The sequence below is a fragment of the Talpa europaea genome (genome assembly GCF_964194135.1).
Source record: "Talpa europaea genome assembly, chromosome: 9".
In the NCBI taxonomy this organism is placed as follows: domain Eukaryota; kingdom Metazoa; phylum Chordata; class Mammalia; order Eulipotyphla; family Talpidae; genus Talpa; species Talpa europaea.
Genome location: NC_140076.1, coordinates 69113704 through 69132399, shown reverse-complemented (window position 1 = coordinate 69132399; position 18696 = coordinate 69113704). Strand labels below are relative to the sequence as shown.

The 18696-nt window shown below is 53.3% G+C and overlaps 1 protein-coding gene across 2 annotated transcripts in view; it reads right to left on the bottom strand.

Annotated features, from left to right (window-relative positions):
- UNC5A (unc-5 netrin receptor A) overlaps positions 1 to 7011 on the bottom strand; it is a gene marked incomplete at both ends in the record, with an annotated part of 59790 nt that extends 52779 nt beyond the window's left edge. For both annotated transcript variants that reach the window (XM_084243192.1, XM_084243193.1), the window contains one exon: positions 6942 to 7011. In XM_084243192.1, coding sequence (XP_084099318.1) covers positions 6942 to 7011 — 70 coding nt within the window. The remainder of the gene's footprint in view (positions 1 to 6941) is intronic.
- Between the last annotated feature and the right edge of the window lie 11685 nt (positions 7012 to 18696).

Below are 18696 nucleotides of genomic sequence, written 5' to 3'. Positions count from 1 at the left end.
CTTCCGCAGTGGGGTCAGCCTGGGGGCGCTGGAGGGCCCACCCCACCCCCCACCCCCCACCCCCACCCCCACCCCCCACCAGACAGCCCACGGAGCCCGCCGTCCTGCCGCATCTCAGCTGACCCGGGCGGGGGCTGCAGCTGGGCCTGACAGCTCCGGAGCCCCGCAGGCCCGAACCGCCGCGCCTGGAGGTTGGGAGGCTGGACGTCTGCTTCCCGGGCGGCAGCCGAGCGCTCAGCCAGGAACTTGTTAACAGGCCCGGAACAAAGAGCCGCTAATCCGGCGGGCGGCCGCGGGCGGGCTAGCGGGCGGGCGGATCCCGCCCCCTTCGGCGCAGCAGCCCGAGTTTCCCGCGCGTTCAATGCCGGGCGCCGGGCAGGGGCGTCGGGGCAGCACGCGCGGCGCCCCCAGCCCCGCGCCAGGGCGCCCTCCCCCGGAACCCGGGCGGGCGGCGGGCGCAACTGCTAATTGCGAATCCCCGCCGCTCGGCTCCCATTGGCTCGGGCGCCTGCTGCCCCGCGGCCGCTCACGCGCTCCATGGCGCGGCCGGGGGCGGCCGCCACCCCGGGCCCGCCTCCCCGAGCCACCGCTGCAGCGGAGTCCGGGGCTGCGCGGGGTGGGCGCGGTGGGTTGAGGATGTCGGCTCGGGTCACGACCCGGCTCAAAGGATTCACTCCCAGCTGCCAGGGCTTGGCACTCTTTTTTGGGGGGTGGTAGTCTTAAAAAGACTTAGGAAAAAACAGCAACTCCATCTAGTCTTCACCCCAGGAAGAGGGGTAGGGATCTAATTCGGCGTGTTGCCCTGCTGGGGGCTCTCTGCTGGACTTGCTGTGGTGGGGCCAGTGGAGCCCCCTCTTCCCTACCCCCCCCCCATTGGCTAGGGAGCGCTAGGGCATTGGTGGGTTACAGGGTCCACAGCCTTTCCCCAGAACGCCCTGAAACCAGTCTCCAGGGCTCTGTCAATCAATTTAGACTGACTCCCCCTCCTCAAATCTCAGCCACATATTCGTCTGGAGCTCAAGGTGACCCTGAGCCTTCTAGACGACACAGTGCTAGCATTCAGGTGTGGGGCGGGGCCTGGCTCAGGGGGAGTCAGCCATTGGAGGGCTGGCCCTTCACTGGACTTAGGGACTTCAGCCTCCAAACCCCTTGGTTTAAATGGGTCCTAAAACTTATTCCTTTGCAGGCTATTCTGTGGATAGAAGCTACCCCTTGAATCTTTCCAGATTCTATGAGTTTCCCCAGCTCCCTTCTCAAACTGGGGCTCCACCCTTTCTGCTCCCACACCTGGAGGAGGGGAGACTTCTTTTTGCTCTGCTCCTGAGCATCCAGTGGCAGAGAAAAAGTCTCCCCTCTCCCCGCATGAAGTGTCCCCCAGGCCTCTGCCCTCCCACCTAGTTCCCCACCCCACTCTCCCCCTTCCCACAAGGAGGCACCAAGGACTCCCCCAAGGAGAGGAGGAACAGCACCCTCTGCCATATTCATTGTAGTCAATTGCTAAGATTTACTGAGCACCTACTATGCGCCAGGATTGACAAGCATCATCCCACCTAATCTGCACAACTCCATTTTACAGACAAGGAAGTTGAAGACATTCAGGGAGTAGCTGGATCCAGGGCTAGGACTAAGGTGAGACCAGATGGTGCCAAGGGCAAAAAATTCCAAGAGGTACTCACTCTCGGGGCCTGACCTTGTACTTGTTCAACATAAATTTTGTGCCCTAGGCACCTCCCTAGCCCATGCCCTAATCCCAACCTAGAAAATCCAGAGCCTGTCAACTCAACCATTCCACCACCTTCTCTATGGACCTGGAGTACTGGCTCTGGGGTCAAAGGCTCCCTGTGGCATCTGACAGAGTGCTTGGGAAGAGGGTGGAGCTCAGGCAATGATACTGTAACTTTCTTGGTGCCCTGGAAGATCTGTTTTTGCCATTGGGGGTGATGACCAGCTACAGCAGGACCCTGCCTCCTGACTTTGGTGCTGGGATTCCCAATTCCCATCTTTGCCTTAGAGCCGCCTGGATTTTCTAGGTTGGGATCAGGGCATGGATTAGGGAAGTGCGTAGGGCACAAAATTTATGTTGAACAAGTACAACCTGGGCAGCTGTTGCTGGGTGGTTGTTGGCTTTGGCAGGTGCTGGCAGGTGTGAGCAGTTCTTGGAGGAAACTGTGCTGAATGTATAATCCCCCTTTCCCCCAGACTCTGAAGACAGCCTCCCTGGGCAGCAGCCTCTGTCCCAAAAGAGTTATCAAGTCTGTATACAAAGAAGCAAACAGCCAGAGAGGTTAAGTGATTTGTCCAAGACCACACGGTAATCAAAAGGCAAAATCAGGATGAAAAGTGAGTTTCAGCCAGGGCTCCTACCCTCCTTTGTTACCATGTTCTGGGTATCAGAGCTGATCATCAGCACACAGTTCCAGGCCAGGCTGGCTCAAATTATCATCTTCACAGAAGCCCCAAACAAAGCTCTTTGCACACTGGAGGAATCGGTGTCTGAATCAGGCCCAAGTCCCTGCAGGGGATGGTGTGTACAGATTGCAAGGGTCAGGGATAGGAGGACATCTTCTACCCAGAGCAATGATTCCTCCTTGGGGCTTTGCCTGGAGCTGGAGCAGCCAGAGGTGAAGACTGACTCTCCCATCTAGCTCACAGATGATTTCTCTCTTACCTCTCAGCTTGGGCCCTTAAGACCCCAGTTTTACATCTTAAGAGCCCAGTTTTGTCCTAATATGTGCCCCTTCAAATGCCAGAGGAAATAGAGGAGGGAGATCCTCTCTCCATGTCACCGTAAACCTGTCCCTATAATCCCGGGAAGTAGATGTGACCCCATTCTATAGATGTGGAAATAGGCCAAGGAGTAAAAGTTACTTGTCCAGGGTCAAGTGGCTTGGACTCAATCCTAGTTCTGTTTGCCTCCAAAGCCCCTGCCTTTTTTATTCCATCTAACTGAAGATGAGGCCTACGCTCCCCAGAAGCAAGAGGATCCTTCACTGCCACTTTCATGCAGCAAACCAGCAGAGTGAAGGGGTGGCTGGTAGAACTGGTCACAGGAAGCTAAGTCTATCTGGGCAGAAAGGGTGGCCAGGGCCCAGGGGCTACAGTATCTTGGGACTCAGCCTCAGGAACCAGGAGCCCCACGTAGGTGCTACATAGAGCAAGGAAGTGCTGGTGTGAAGGCCAGCCCAGAGTAAGGAGGGGCCTGAGTAAGGGGCCACCGGCACAGATTGTGAGGCTGGAGATAGGCAGTGCCATAGCTTGGTGCCCTTCAGTCCCACATCCCAGGGTCCTGAGTCTGCAGGTTTGGGTCCCAGAAGACACATCTGGGATCATCTCTGCTTGGAGAGGTGGCAGTGGGCAGGGAGGGTCCTGCCCAGTAGACCTGGGTCTGGACAGAGCCGAGGATGTTGGGGTATAGGGTGGGGATCGTGGCAGGCAGGGCCGGGTTTTTCAAGGCAAGGGAGCTACAGTGTGGATGGCAGAGATTGTCTGAGGGTATAGATGCCCAACTGCCAGCAAGTCAGAGCCAGGAGGACACCCACCTTCATGAGGGATCAGCCAAGCGATGCATGCTGGCAGCATGGTGATAGGGGGGCTTCCCCCAGGGCCCCAGGTTTGGGGTTTGACTTTACCTGCAGATACTGGGGAGCCTCTGAAGGGTCTAGCCTGGTACAAGGGACAATAGTTTAAGTGGAGGAAGCACAGGAGGGGGAGCAGCACTGGTCTCGGTGAGAAAGGTGAAGGAGAAAGGGGCGACAACAAAGGAGAGGAATACAAGCAATGTCACAAGTAGGAATGAGCCGGAGGACTTGGCAATGGGTTAGACATGAAGCGTGAAGGAGAAAGGGGGGCTGAGATGCTAAGGTTTCCAGCCCTGGGGTTGGGAGTGAAGGGGTCTGCGGGTGGGCAGAGGAAAGGGCTGGCCTGGAATGACAGGCCTAGCATGTAGGTATGTTCTAAGAAGGCAGCCAAGCCCAGCTCTGGGGTGTCTGTCTGGAGAAAGGGTCTCCCACCCCAAGTTTAGGGCAGGTTCTTGCCTTCCAGATTGCATGGACTGAGCCTGTTGATCTGGGGCCCAGGGCAGCACCAGACAGGAAGAAGGGATATAAGACAGGAGGTGCCCAGGCCCCTGAGATACTGCCCAGGTCAGTATCTCTTCATTGGGGGTCAGGCACCAGGACCAATGTCAATCCCCTGGTTCCTGAGCGAGCCCCCCTCCCCCAACATGGGCAAGGGGGAGCAGGCTGAACCGTGAGAGGACCAGCCTTCTCCTAGCAGTACCTGTAGGGGGTGTCCCAAGCCCATCTCCCCTTCATTTCCAAGGCAGGGCGAGAGCAGGGTACCTCTTAGCCCTGAAGAATTAAGACACCTTCCTCCCAAACAGCTGCTCCAGCTGGGGTGGGGGTGGACAGAGGGGTCCAGGACCAGTCCTGAGCAAGGCGTCACCAGGACAGAATGTTGAGGCAAGGACGGGCAATGCCACGGCTCGCTACCCCTCAGCCAGATCTTTCAGGAAAGCCAGCTCCCCATGGAACCCCTAGGAGGGCAGAGATCTGTGTGACCAGGAGACGGTCAGGTGTATGTGGCCGGAGGGCAGGGAGGCAGGTGCCAGCTGTGCGACTGGGTGTGAATGAGAAGATCCTTGAGACAGACAGGTCCCTGTGTGTGGGGACAGAGAGGGGTCCACCCTAGTAAGGGCCCACCTTTTGTGAGGTGGAGGTGTGTGATGTTAGGCGACAGAGGGTGGCGCTTGGCCAGGAGAGCAGGAGGCTGCGGACATGCTAGCCCCGGCGCCCCCTGCCGCCCGCCTGGCCATCCCTCCCTCAGCCACTCACAGACACATTTTTCAGTGCCTGCTGTTGCTGAGGAGCTGATGGGCGGTGCAGGAAGAGTGGGGTCATCGCAGGGCCAGGCTGCCAGGGCACATGTGCCCACAGCACGGGGCCCCAGATGAGATGGGCCCCCTATTCCCTCAGCAGCTCCTCCCACAGGCCTGACAGTTGATGCCCAGAGGCAGGTTCTGCTCCATGGTTGCCCTGCAGCACAGGAGCCCACCTGCCAGCTCCCTGGACAACCTTGAAGCAGGCCCCAACAGGTGGCCCACCAACCAAGGATGCTGCTCCCCCACTCTAGGGCCTCCCAAGGAATCGATGTGGCACTTCCCTAGGCTGCGGCACCCTGAATCACTAGCACGGTCCCCTTATTTACACATGCTCGCCTGGGCCGCTGCTCACAGCCATCACACACGTGCAGCGGGCCACACATACCCATGCTGCCCACACCGCCAGCCCCTGCCATCACCAGGGCACACATACCACCCCACGGCCTTCACATGTGCTCACGTGGGCAACATGCAGATATGACCACACAGCCCTGTCACACACATCCAACTCAATCCACATTTTCTGGGCACCGACTCGGTATCTGGCAACACCTCCCCCATGTGTGCAGCATAGACACCTCCAGTTCACCATGGTCATTGGTGCAACCCACATCCCCCGAATGTTGCACACACACTCCTAAAATGCACATGTGTGCAATATGAACACATACCCAGCGGCAGCACAGCCCCTGAACCTGACCAGGATTAGGAAGGGAGACTATGGGGCAGGAAGGCATGGGGCAGTGGGGAGAGGGGGGACTGATGGAGAAGGAAGATAGAGTGGTGGGAAGGGAGGGGGTGGAGAAAGGACTGAGGGGATCAGGATGGGGAGAGCAGTCAGTCAGTGGTGGGTGCAAGACGCTACGCAGACACCCTTTAAGGAAACAGCCATCAGCTCAATCATTGGGTTGGTCTCTGAAGTCTCACGCATTGATCTCCTATCAGTCTGGCTTCACATTGCAGGCACCCCAGCGCTCTGTTCTGACACTCCTGAGATTAAAAGTGGTCTGACCAGGCTGGAGGGCACCTCCCCCCACCCCCAGGTGCTCCATGCAGCAAGAATCAAGAATTGCTAGGGCAAGCCCCATACCTCCCATTGAACACACACAGATGACACCCCCCCCACACACGTACACACAGAAGCTCAGCTCTGCTAAGTGCATGGGGGGGGCGGGGGGCGGGGGGCAGGGGGCGGGGAGGCAGAGATCAGGAGACCCCAACAGCTCAGCCTAGGTTGAAGCTCAGGGTGAGCAGACAAAGGATGCAAGGGAACCCCCCTCTTCCCAAGGAGGTAGGTTGAGGGTAGAGGTCCTGGGCAAGTTAGGGGTAGGCTAGGGTGGTCAAAGGGACGTGAAGAGAGGATGAGGTTGTGGAGTGAAAGGAGAAGGGGAATGGGCAGTGGACCCACTGCAGACAACTCTGGTCCCAAGCACCAGGGAGGCGAGGAGCCCTAGCCCCAGCGGGGGCCATGGCGCGTTGACTATGATGGCTGCAAGGGCCAGAGGCCCTTGTATGTGCCTCCATGCCTGAGTGTGTGCGTGTGCGAGCGTGTGTGGCAGGGACAGAGGAGGACATTGTGTTCCGGACGTGGGCAGAGGCCAGGTGCCAAGCTGGGAGATGGTGAGTAGCTGTTTGGGGCAGATGCTACCGGCAAGAGGTATCTTAATACCCCTTTTCAATTTCCTGGGCACTGGGATGTGGTCAAAACCCTCCAATCTATGACCCTCAAAGTCAGGCTCTCCGGGGCATTGATCGAAACCCCGACCCTTCTCTGAGGCAGGGCAAACAGCAAACTTCCCCCGCCCGGAGGCGTGGGGCGTCTACACTCGCGAGCCCCGTGCGCTGACAGCTGCTCCTGGACTTGGCACAACCCAGGCTTCCGGAGAAGCGCGCAGGGAAGCAGTACAGCAGTGAGAGGCAGCCCCCACGTCCCGCCTCGCAAAGTTTGGCCTCGGGGGGCTCCCAGCCCGGTCCAGCAGCTCGGGTCGAGGACCCCCCAGTGCAGCGAGCGTTCGCGCGCACGGTCCCCCGCAACCCTCCCCAGAGCGCGCGCGTGACTCACCCAAGCCGCGGAGCCAGGCGGCGAAGACTATGCCCAGGAGCGCTGGCCACAGGCCGGGCCGGACGGCCATGGCCGCGGGCGGGCAGGCGGGCTGGCCGGCCGCGCGCGGGGCCCCGCGGGCGGGAGGGCGGCTTTCAGCGCCTCAGCCCAGAGCCCCTGCCCGGGGCGCCCCCGGGGCCCATGCCAGCGGACTGAGCTGCCTCTGGGTAGCTGGCTTCAGGGCGCACGCGGCGCGAGGCTCCCCTGGGCACCCGGAGAGCAGCAATGCAGCCGGGGCGGAGCGCAGCGCCAGCCGCGCCGCGCACCGAGCCAGCCGCCGCGCGGAGCCCGCAGCCGGGGAGCGGGCCGGCGGGCGCCGCAAAACCCGGACTGGAGTTGCGGAGCGGGGCGGCGGCAGGGCGGGGCGGGGGGAGAAAGGAGGGGCTGAGCCGCCCCACGCCGCACGCTCGGGCCACCCCCAGCTCCGGGGATCCCTCCTGGCGATGCCCGAGGCTCCCCCAGGGAAGGACAGGGGTATCGGGTGGGGAGGCCGTCCACCGCCCCGCGCGGCCTCCGGGGGCCGGGGCAGGAGCCTGAAACCCGGAGCGGATTAGGTCTCAGGATCCGGGCTCTCCCGGGCCCGCCAGCCGGCGCACAGGTGGCCCGGGAGGGGCCCGAGGCTGCGGCGACCCCGGCGCGGAGCCAGCCTGCGGAGATCCGTCTGGGGCAGGGGTGTCGGGGCAGGTTCCGCTGCAGTTCTCTCCCCCCACAGCACCCCACTCCCTTCCTCCCGGCTGCGCTCGGAGGCCGTCCCCGCGCCGCGGTACGCCGCTAGCCCGCGGCTGGAAGGGGACTGCGGGAGAGCTTCCAGGCCCTGGCCGCGTGCGGAGATGCCGGGACCCCCAGTACCCGGCAGGCCAGACTTGGGGACAACCGCAGTCACAACCACGTAGCCCAGTGGATCCAGCGTGATCCAAGGTTTCCCTAACCTTAGGGCGCTGGCACCTAAGGAAAACAACCCGAGGGCGCATCTGCTGGGCGCTAGGTGTTTGCGCCGGGAGAGCGCAGCGCGCGGGAGACGTGGGCGTGAGAGAAGGAGCTGGGCTTTGGCCTCTAGAGAGACCTCGGATAGGGTCTAGGCGCCTCCGCCTTCTACTTCTGTGACCTTGGGCAAGTCACGTTGCCTCCTGGATCCTCCCGCATTGACCGCTGCTGGAGTCTTCTGTTCCCCACCCCCATTCCCTAATCGGGTTAAAATAAACAGGGTTGTCTTGAAGGAGAAAATGACAAACGCGCGCGCGGGGAGAGGGTCCTACACTGGGTCTGGAGGGATGAGAAGGGTAACGGCGGGGTCGCAAACTAAAACGCCTACAGGGGACAGACGGTCGATAATACAAATTGGTGCTGCTCGCTGGGCAGGATAAGAATGGTCTTCGCTTGCACAAAGAGATATGAGCTCTCTTATATTTCTTGAAACACGAGGCCCTCTCTTGGTCTGTCTTTTGTTTTCCACTTTTGATAGAGAAGGGTGATGAGAAATGTTCTGCTTTCCTCTTAACTCTACATTAAAAAAAAAAAAAAAGCATCTAGTGTTCAGAGACACATCCACAGAGCTGGATGGCAGAGCCAAGGAGGCAATGACTTCGCTGGGACTGACACAGAGTCCCAGCTAAAGGGGCAGCTGGCTCTTCTGCTCCAGGTGCCAGTTGGGAGGGGCACTATGGAATATCTTTTAAATTTTCAATAGAAGCCATTGAAATCTTTGGACCTAAAATTTTAACTAAAAAATAGGCAAAATTAACCTTATATGAGCCCAAATGAAGATGTTCACAAATACCCACCAGCTTCTGGGTTTTGAATTATGCTTCAGGGATTGTTTGTATGTACTCTGGGTCTGCTGGGGAAAGAGAGCAGAGAGCGTGTGTGTGTTGAGGAAGCAATGTGTAACAGGCTGTTCCCTTTGACACCACTCTCCACTTTGTTCCCAAAGAGGTGGTGGGAGAGATGAAATAGTAGTAAGACCTGCAGTTGGGGCCCATGGAGTGAGGTTGATGAGAGCTGGGGTGTGGATACTGGAGGGAAGTGGTTGAGGACAATGCTCCAAGGTTGGGGACTGGGGTTTAAAACGATATAATGGAGTGTGGTGTTTTCTGCTATGTCCTTGACTATATTTATAATTTGGTTTAATCTTCACATGCAGTTCTGTTAAATGAACATGACTTTCCCCATTCTACAGCTCAGGTAACTGAGGTTTGGAGAGGGGTATTGCCATATGTCAAGCTCCAGCCTTATTCAATGATTGCGAGAAAAGCTGAGATGGGTCCCTGGGAGGTTTGACTTCAATGTCCATGTACCTTATATTTCCTCTTCATGCATTTTATGCTGTAGGATTAGAATTTGGAGATAAATTTGGAGTGCAGGAAAGGAAGGGTCTCTGTTCAATTTGTTTGCTCTATTCACTTCTCTAACCCTCTTTCTTGAGGTGGAACGGAATGGCCTGTGTAGCAGTCAGGATAGTATAGTTTATGATATGGTAACAATCAGTCCTCAATCAGTCCTCTCAGTGGCTAAAATCAACTAAGGCTTATTTCTCATTTGCCCATAATGGGTTGCTTGCTCCAGATCATCCTTACTCTAAGACACAGGCTCACAAAGCAGCTACTCTCTGGGATATTGTTGATCAGTGAGGTAGAGGAAAAAGGAACTCTAGGTACACCCATCAGCAATCAATGGCTAAGTCCAGAAGAAGTGAGGTTTGTCATTGTGATGCTTCCACTCAATTCATTGGCCAGAACTGATACAGCAACCCCTACCCTGCCCCAGAGGATCAGGCAGTGTAATTCTATCAGTTGTCTGCTACTCTTCTCTCTACACCCTGGCCATGGACTTAGAGCCCATAGGACTTTTTGTTTCTCAAGCACCCAAGCTCATCCCCATCTCTGTGACTTCTTATTTTCATTTCTTCCAGAAACACTCTGTCCCCAGATCCTCACATGAATGGTTCCCTCAATCACTCAGTTCTTAGGAAGATATTTTTGCCTAAGAATCCAGAGTGGGGGCTGCCAAGAAGGGCTTGTTTCGTAGATGGCCAGATAGGAGCAGGGTTCCTGACATCTCCAACCTTCTTTGCCCTTAAGCCCCAGACTTGGAGGGGAGAGGCCTGACCTGGCCTACATGGTTGGTAACCTTCAACAAATTTCTGTAGTCTCCCTTGCAATATACCAGTAACAGAGTGTGGATCTCATCTCTAAGCACGTGCTAGCCAGGTATTTTTCTCTCTGGGGAGCAGGAATCTGCCCTTCTTTGGGTTCTTCATCTGGGGCTACATCGAGTATGTCCAATTCCTTTTTAGCTTCTATTATTTCAGAAGACTTGTTCTTTTACTTCAGGAGACAAAACCTTCGTCAATCCCTGAATCTTTTCCTTTCAGTCCAGACAGTTCTGCTTCTGTCACAGGCCTGTCCATGCTACCTGTTTGGATGCTCTCCAGCAAGGCCGCTCTTCTGAAGGCACCTCTTGAAGGGAATCCTGTCCTCATGGCACATCTCCTGCCTTCATGGCCCAATACACATGTAAGAGTCAAATCACCTGCTGGCCAGTGACATGGGCTGTTAGTGCCCACTGGATTGGGGAGTTCTTGGTAAGACCATCACTGACTTGGAGGTGGGCCAGAGCTCCTGTGATATTGGTTCAAATACAAATCTCCAGGCCTTTCCTTATCCCTGTTCTGATTCCGTATGTCTGGGGAGGTGTCTAGGAAACTGTGTTTTTACCAAGCCCTCTCCACTCCCTACCAACTATTTCTATTGGTCCCACACTTTGAGGAACTGTGCCTAGAGCTGTACCATAGGTACTGTCAACAACTGGGTGTTTCCTGTCTACTCTTAGATTGCTGGCTTTCTAAATTTAAATGCAGAGACTTCAATTCATCCCAATTCTATTCCATCATATTCCATCTAATCCCTCTTTCCCATATGGAGCCCTCTCAGGATGTGGAGGCTGTCAGGCAGAGTACTTGCTATTTTCTTCAGCTTCCTGTCATTCTCAAATGAGATCAGGAAGTCTTCTATACTTTCCTTCAACCAAGCTGCAGCTTCAACCACGTCCTTACTAAACAGTTTGCTGAGGTCAGGGCCAGGAACAGAATCTAGTGACTCCCCACTGGAGACTGCACTAGGGCAATAAGTTAGCTTCTCTTGTCCACTGAGGAAGCCTCTGACCCATCCCTCAACTCACTGCTGTACCCACAAAATAAACAGAAAGATCTGCAGAGCTCCAGAGACTCATGAGCCTTCAGCATTGCCCAGATCTACAGGTCAATATCCCAATCAAAAAGGAAATGAGCTCAGCAATCAGGACTTGCTCTTGGGGAGCCTACACTGGCTCTTGATGTCCCTGCCTGATCCTAGCATTCATATATGCCCACTTCTCAGCATCCAGTTTCTGTTTTCTGGAAGCACATCTTCCCATCTTTCCTTACAGGGACCACCCCTGTAAGGGAGCTGCCCCACTCAAGATTCACTATTCCCTGAACCACAGTGATATGTTCAGGGATGTCACACACTGAGACTCAGGTCTGGGGCTTTTGTCAGAACTAAGAAGAATTTGTTTTCTTGCTGGACTTGGGGCAAGAAAGATATGATAATGGAACTACCACCATGTGGGGAGAATATGCCAGGCACTGAGCCTGGGCAGAGAGGAGTGGAGCCTGAAGAAGAGAGAGCCTGGATCCAGCTCCTCCTGAAGCTACAAGATACATTCCTGGTTTTTCAGTTACCTATATTCCCTTTTTTGTTGTTTAAGCCCATTTGGGTTGCTGTCATTTGCATTTGAAAGAATGATACACAACCATACTTTATAAACATCTGTTCTAGATTGTTATCCAACATAGGGCAAGCGTTTATTAGATTGCAGTGCTCAGTGCTATGGGAAGCTGTAGCCTATGGGAGAAGACATAGGTGTCCTCTCAGTTGTAAATAGGGTGGAGTGAGAATTGGGTCATGAGACAAGTGAGCAATGTGTGGAAATTGAGAGGGGAGAGAGTACTAGAAAACAAGCCTGATTAGAGGAACCCCAATAACATTTAGGCCAGTCCTTTCTGCACACAGAACTCCAAGACCCATCCATGCCCTGAATCTCTCTCTCTCTCTCTCTCTCTCTCTCTCTCTCTCTCTCTCTCTCTCACACACACACACACACACACACACACACACATACACATCATGCCAACACCCACTCAGTCTCTGTTCCTAACACAAGTGCACTTCCTACACCCAACTCACACATGTGCTTGCTTGGCAACACAACCAATTAAAACAAATTCCCTGTATGTATCTACATACACATAAAAACACTTTGACATATCTCTGCTCCTTTCCTGCATAGAATATTCATGTGCCCACTTTCCATGCTGCCTCCTGGTGCTGAGAACTTGTGCCTGAACTTCTTGGCTGGCCTGGTGGTGCCTCGGTACAGGAACTGAGATCTGGCCTTGGAGCTTTCAGCACCACGGACAGCTCCCGGCATTTCCTGAGACCTCGCTGCGTGCCCACCATGGAACTCCTTACCTGTTTTATCTCATTCAATTCTCATATCCTTATGAAGTATGTGCCATTATTGTCCCCACCGTATAGACGCACAACCAAGTTCCCAATAGGAGATGTAAAACCATTCAGCTTGTAAGGGATGGGATGAGAATTTAACCCTAGAAACAGCCCCAAAAATGTTTGCTTAGTGATTGAAAACATGTTCAGTCTAACAAATGGTTTCACTTTTAGAGACACATGCTCCTATGATGGATATGTGGTCACACACATATGTACTCTCAGAAAATAGAAATACACACACACAAAGAGACATTTCCTTCTTTGTGAGCTCCATGACATCTATGACTCTGAAGTTGCCCTGGCTACACAGCCCCCATTCCTAGTTTCCCCACTGGGCACTCTCTGGCAGGTTTAGAGGTGAGGTGTTTCCTGCTGAGGGACCTGTGTGAAAAGGAGGGGGAGGATCATCAGGAAAGGACAGGAGGAGCTGAGGAGGAGAAGGAGGATGGGATTGGACTAAGCCGAAGCCTGGCACTGTGCCCTCTGCAGATGACCTGATGAGCATTTTGCAGAGTTAATTTCATTAGCGTCTCTGGGAGATGAACAATTAGCAAGATGCTCTGATGCCTTTAAAAGCTTAAGAGAGGGAGAAGGATGCCTTCCTGGCTTCCCCACCAGACTGCAGTGTCCTCCCCCCACCCCGCTGCACTTTCTCCTTGCTCTCTCTCTCTCCCATCCATTCTTATCCTACCTCCCTCTCTGCTGCCATCAAGCCCTCCCTGAGCCACTTTTGCCCCCATCCTACCTCACCGCACCCTACCCCACACAGCTCCTTAACCACCACACTAGCCCCCCTCTCCCTTCCAGGCCCCCATCTGCCCTGAGGCAGCCCCAGACAGGACCAGTGCCCACAGAGCATCAACTGGTCCCCTGTGTTCTGATCACTCAGACATGCAGGGCTGGGGCTTGGCACTAGTCCCGTCCTCCAAAGAGGCAGAGATTTTCTTTGACACCCGCAGAGGGCAGGACCAGGTAGGGGGTCCTTGTTTTTTACTGATTTTGCAAACAGTTCCTTGACAAAACCCAGATGGGGTTCCACCCCTGACAGCTTGGAGCTCCTATTTCAATCCTTGACTGGGCTGGTGGGCAGGACTGAGGCAAGCTTCTGCCTCCTCTCCAGCACCTCGTACACTGAGTCCCTGGGATGGGGGGAATTTGGGGCTTTCAAAAGCGAGGCCCAGGTCAGTGTGTGCGGCAATTGTGGCTCTATTGAACAGATGGAAAATGGGACTCCAGACACTTGGGTCAGTGTTTGTTCCAGACTCCAGCTGCAGGGTCCTGGTCTTGGGGACATTCACCTCATCTTGTCTTCTCTAACTTCTGAGCCTGTGGGAGGGGTTCTGGCAGAGTTACCAACCTCCCCTCAGCGTCATTTGGGCAACTCTGGTGCACGGAGGCTGTCTTTGTGGGTTGAGAGCCCCTGTTCTCTAGGACTGGATGGGGAATGCAGAAAAACCCTTAAGGGATTTATTTTATTTATTTTTTTTTATAGAGGCATGCTTTATTTATTTGTTTGCTGGTTTGTTTGTTTGTTTTGTTTATACATGCACTGGGTACAGTCAGAAGCGCGGGAGGGTGAGAGAATTCACCAGAGCCAGAGCGGGGAGCAGAGCAGGCAGAAGGACCGAAGTACACTGCTGAGGGGAGCAGCGGGCGGCAGGAGAGGTCTGCACGCCATGTGGGACCCTCCTCTGGTGGCCGGGGAGCAGCCGGGGATCGAACCGGCGCCGCAGAGGCCGCGCGCAGTTTCGCGACCCAGCGCTCAACCGCTGCGCCAGCGGGGAGGCCCCTTAAGGGATTTAAACTCCCGATTGCCCCAGTCCTCCCCCACCCCAAATCGAGGCATCACAATCCCCCAGGAGTTTGCTAAAACTGGATTTCTTGACTTTTTCCCAGGCCTATGGCAGTTTCCCTAAGTGGGGACCAGGAATATTCTAAGAGGTTTGCAGCTGGTAATCCCAGCATGCAATGTCAAGGTCCCAGGTCCCGGGAGCCAGAAACTCTTCCTCTATATCATGAACTCTCAACAGGGACAGAAAAATGTCCCCAAGGGTGGAAATTGTTTCTTTGAAGTTGTGGGTGAGTGAAAATAACTGACTCCCTATATAAGGCATATAAACAGATATGTAGTGTATCTGTGGTATTACAATTTCAGAGAGGGGGCAATTAGGGAATAAATTTTCTACTAAGCTCCTTATTAGGGCGATAGTGAAAAATAGGTTGAGGTACATTGCTCACCATTGCAAGAACTCAAACACACAAATAAACATACCCCCCACACTCAGACACACTCACACACAAATACATGTACACTCATACACACATACACCGGCACACCCTACACACAATTACATCAAAAATCTTCTCTCTCACACAGATGCATATGCACACACTCATCTTCACCCTCCCACTCAGACATCGGGAGGCTCCAATAACACTGCATTAGTGAAGAGAAGACTAGGTTAGGGTTTTAATAAGCTTTTAAACAAATAAATAACTGTATTAAAACCCCTTTGCTGCAGCCTATGAGCTTCTTATCACATGGCATCCCTGGCCTCCCACTTCTTGAGAACATGGGAACCAGGAGGCCTTCTTTATGCATGTAGGCATGTGGCAGAGATGTACATGCTCTGTTCGTGGCTGTGAAGGGGAATGTCTGCCTCTGTGTGTGTGTGTGTGCACATGCATGTGCGAGTGACTCAGGTTCTTAGCCAAACCCTGTCATTTTCCAGAGCACTCAGTCTCTAAATTCTTCCTGATCATCGTTATATTACTTATGTCAAAAACATGGGGTGCTTGCTACAAAATATGTACTGAGTGAATGAATAAATGAATGTAAATTACAAGGCACTGTGACCTCTATTTGCTAAGTCAAACCTCATAAATTCACCAGTGTTCTAAGTATCACTGTAACCATTTTATTGATGAGAAAACTGAGGCTTGGGAATTTGAGGCAACACATGCACAAGCACCATTCACTAAATGGCAGTTGAACACAAATCTTGTGATTCCAAAGTACTTTGCAGATACCTGGAAGGCCCAAGTGAGGTGGCCCAGACTGACTTCTTTGTGGTCACCATGTCCAGGGTTATGTGCAGGAGGGTAGTTGAAGAGGCAACCTGTTGAAATACAGCACCATGGCAAGACCCTCCTCTTTAGAGTTTCTCACAACCCCCATCCTCTTTCTTCTTTAGTTTCTCCCTGGTACTGCCAGACTCTAGGTCCTTAAAGCCCACAGCCTGGCCTCTTGAGGGCCAGCTGAATCTAACACCAGCAGATGGGCGGCATTCACCCAGCGCAGCAATTCTGACTCAGTCCCTTGAGGGTTGGTACATGCTATGTGCCAAGGTTAATTAAACTGGTAATTAGAAGGAGAGATGCTTAATCTATCTGGTTAATAAAATAACCCCCCTTGCATGAGCACGTGGGTTCTTGTCACTCAGCTGGGCGGAAGACCAGATGCTGCAGGCCTGACATTATGAGATCAGTCCAGCAGAATGCTCCCCACTCCCTCTGGGCCCAACTCCCTGCCTTCCTGGTCCCCCAAGCCTTGGAGCTAATTTCTGGGTCTGTATCAGCTCTCTCAGGATGGGATCTTGGGGGGAGCTGTAAGGAATGCCAGGTCTGGGGAGGCATTTGGGGGTATCCAGTCCCAGGGAAGCTCCAAGTTGACAGGGGTACTCACAGGGAACACTGCCCAGGGCTGACTCCAGTGGCCAACCAGCTTGCCATGAGGGGAGCCTGTGTCAGCCAGCACCCTCTTGTGCCCCTTTTGTGACGTTCCCGCCCCTTTCTTTGTGAACTAGTTCTGATCTTCACACTCTAAATTACATACTTGGTGAATATCTTTTAAAATGAAATTTTAACGTCACATATAAAATCTGAATACCTTATTTTTTGTTTAAAAACAAACAAAGACTAAAAATCACCCCACTTCAAATCTCAGACTTTCCCAGGGAGGGAACCACTGCTGAAAACCTGGTGCATAAACTTCCGGGCTTTGCTCTGTGTACACACACACATATGTCGACATAACTGATATCGTATTGCTTGCTTTTAGTTTTTTTACAATATGGTTTCTTACTATATGCTTCTGTCTGTACCGCTGTTCCTTGGCACTCCCCCACCTCCACTCATCAGTGACGTGAAGAGTTGATATTTTCTTCAATCAGATTTCATCAAGATGGAATTTTCCAGATAGGGAGGACGCTTCCCTCGGAATCTCATGCTAAGAATTGCCTAGGACCTGACTCATGGCATCCCCTGGATGTGCATTCTTAGTCCACCTTGCTTCCTGAGGGTCCTGTCAGCCCACATATCCCCCTGGACCCTCAGGGATAGGAGTGAGCCAGGGTCACAGCAGTGCCTCCTCCCTTCTTCAGTCTCTGTCGCTGAGATGCCAGCGCAGTTTATAGAAGGCTGTGTGTGAGGCTGCCACAGCCCCATGGTGGCAACCAGCCCTGCCAACCTCCCAGATCTCCAAGCTCAGGCAGAGGATCCTCAAAGAGGTAGCCTGTCTCTTCCTGCCTCCAGGAGCAGCTCTAAGGGACTAAGTGACATCGGTCCTTGGGAACTGCTGTGAGGACAAAAGTGCTCAGCTCACCAGCATGACCTGCTAGGTAAGGAGGCTGCCTGTGTCTCTCTCCCAGCTCCTGGAAATGGTGACAGGCAGACCCAGCTGAGGAGAAACAGCTGCAGGTGAGGGCAGATGGAGGGAAAGGGTTTTGTGAATCTTATAATGATTGGTTTATTAGGCTTTGAGGTCAGCTGAATTCAGCTATTAAGGCAGGTGGTACTGACGCCCCATCGTGTGAGCCCACGTGAAATGGGGATTCTGGAGGGTTTTTTCCTACCAGAACTACAAGTCAGTTCCAGTCTAAAGGGGGTAATAGGACACACTTTTTAAAATTAATTTTTAAACATTTTTTACATCATTGTTCACTTTTAAACAATATTTGCTTCCCCCCACCCCCTCAGGTGTAGTCCCTACAGAGTTTCCTTCCCCAGTGCACCCGTGCCCCATCACCTCAATCCCCTGTGCTCCTCCCTCCCTCTGATCCCGCTCCCTCCTCCTCCCAGTATGATTTATAATTGTCTGTTTTTGCTTTGTTGTGTTTTGTACTGTTGTTTTTTTTTACACTGATGTCTTATTTGGTTCCCCTATATTTCTGCTATAAGTGAAACCATCTGATATTTTTCTTTTCCTTCTGGCTTATTTCACTGAGCATAATTCCTTCTAGCTCCATGTAAAGGGCAGGAAGGACACGGAGCAGGTTTTCTATGATTCCAGCAGATGGGTGAAGGAGGAGAGTCCTGGAGCCCTCAGTGGCTTTTGCAGGATTTTATTGGGATTTACCAGGTACACAGCAGGCAGGGGTGCTGGGGGGCCGAGAGGCTGGCAGGCCTCCCTGCCCCCAGCAAGTCTTCACTCTATCTGGGCTCTCCGGCATTCTCTTGTGTTTTCTTTGCTTCTCTCGTGGTTCTGCTTCTGCTTCTCTGCTTCTCGTCTTCTGCTGGCATCCCCGTGATGCCACCCTTATAAACTCAGTCTCTCAGCCCAGGTGTACCCACTTCAGGTGCCCGCCATCAGGCATGCATTCAGGACCACAGGGTTCCCTCATCTATCCTAATGGCAGGAGGCCAGAAAAGCCTGGTGCTTTTACCTTACCCTACACTCCACATTGCTGCGAATGGCATGAGTTTATCTTTTATGATTGCTGAATAATATTCCACGGTGTATATGTACCACATCTTCTTGATCCAGTCATCTATTTTTGGGCATTTGGGTTGTTTCCAGGTTTTACCTGTTGTAAATAGTGTTGCAATAAGCATAGCGGTACAGGTGTTCTTTTGAATCAATGTTTTTGTGTCTTTTGGGTAGATCCCTAGGAGTGGAATTGCCAGGTTATATGGTAGCTCCATTTTTAGACTAAGGAAACAGACAGCTTTCCATACTGGTTGGACAAGTTTGCACTTCCACCAGCAATGTAGAAGAGTTCCTTTTCTACCATATCCTCACCAACATTTGTTGTTGCTTGTTTTTTGTTTTTTGGGTTTTTTTTGATATGTGCCATTCTTACTGGTGTAAGGTGGTATCTCAATGTGGTTTTGATTTGCATTTCCCTGATTATAAGGGATGTTGAACATTTTTTCTTATACCTGTTGGCCAT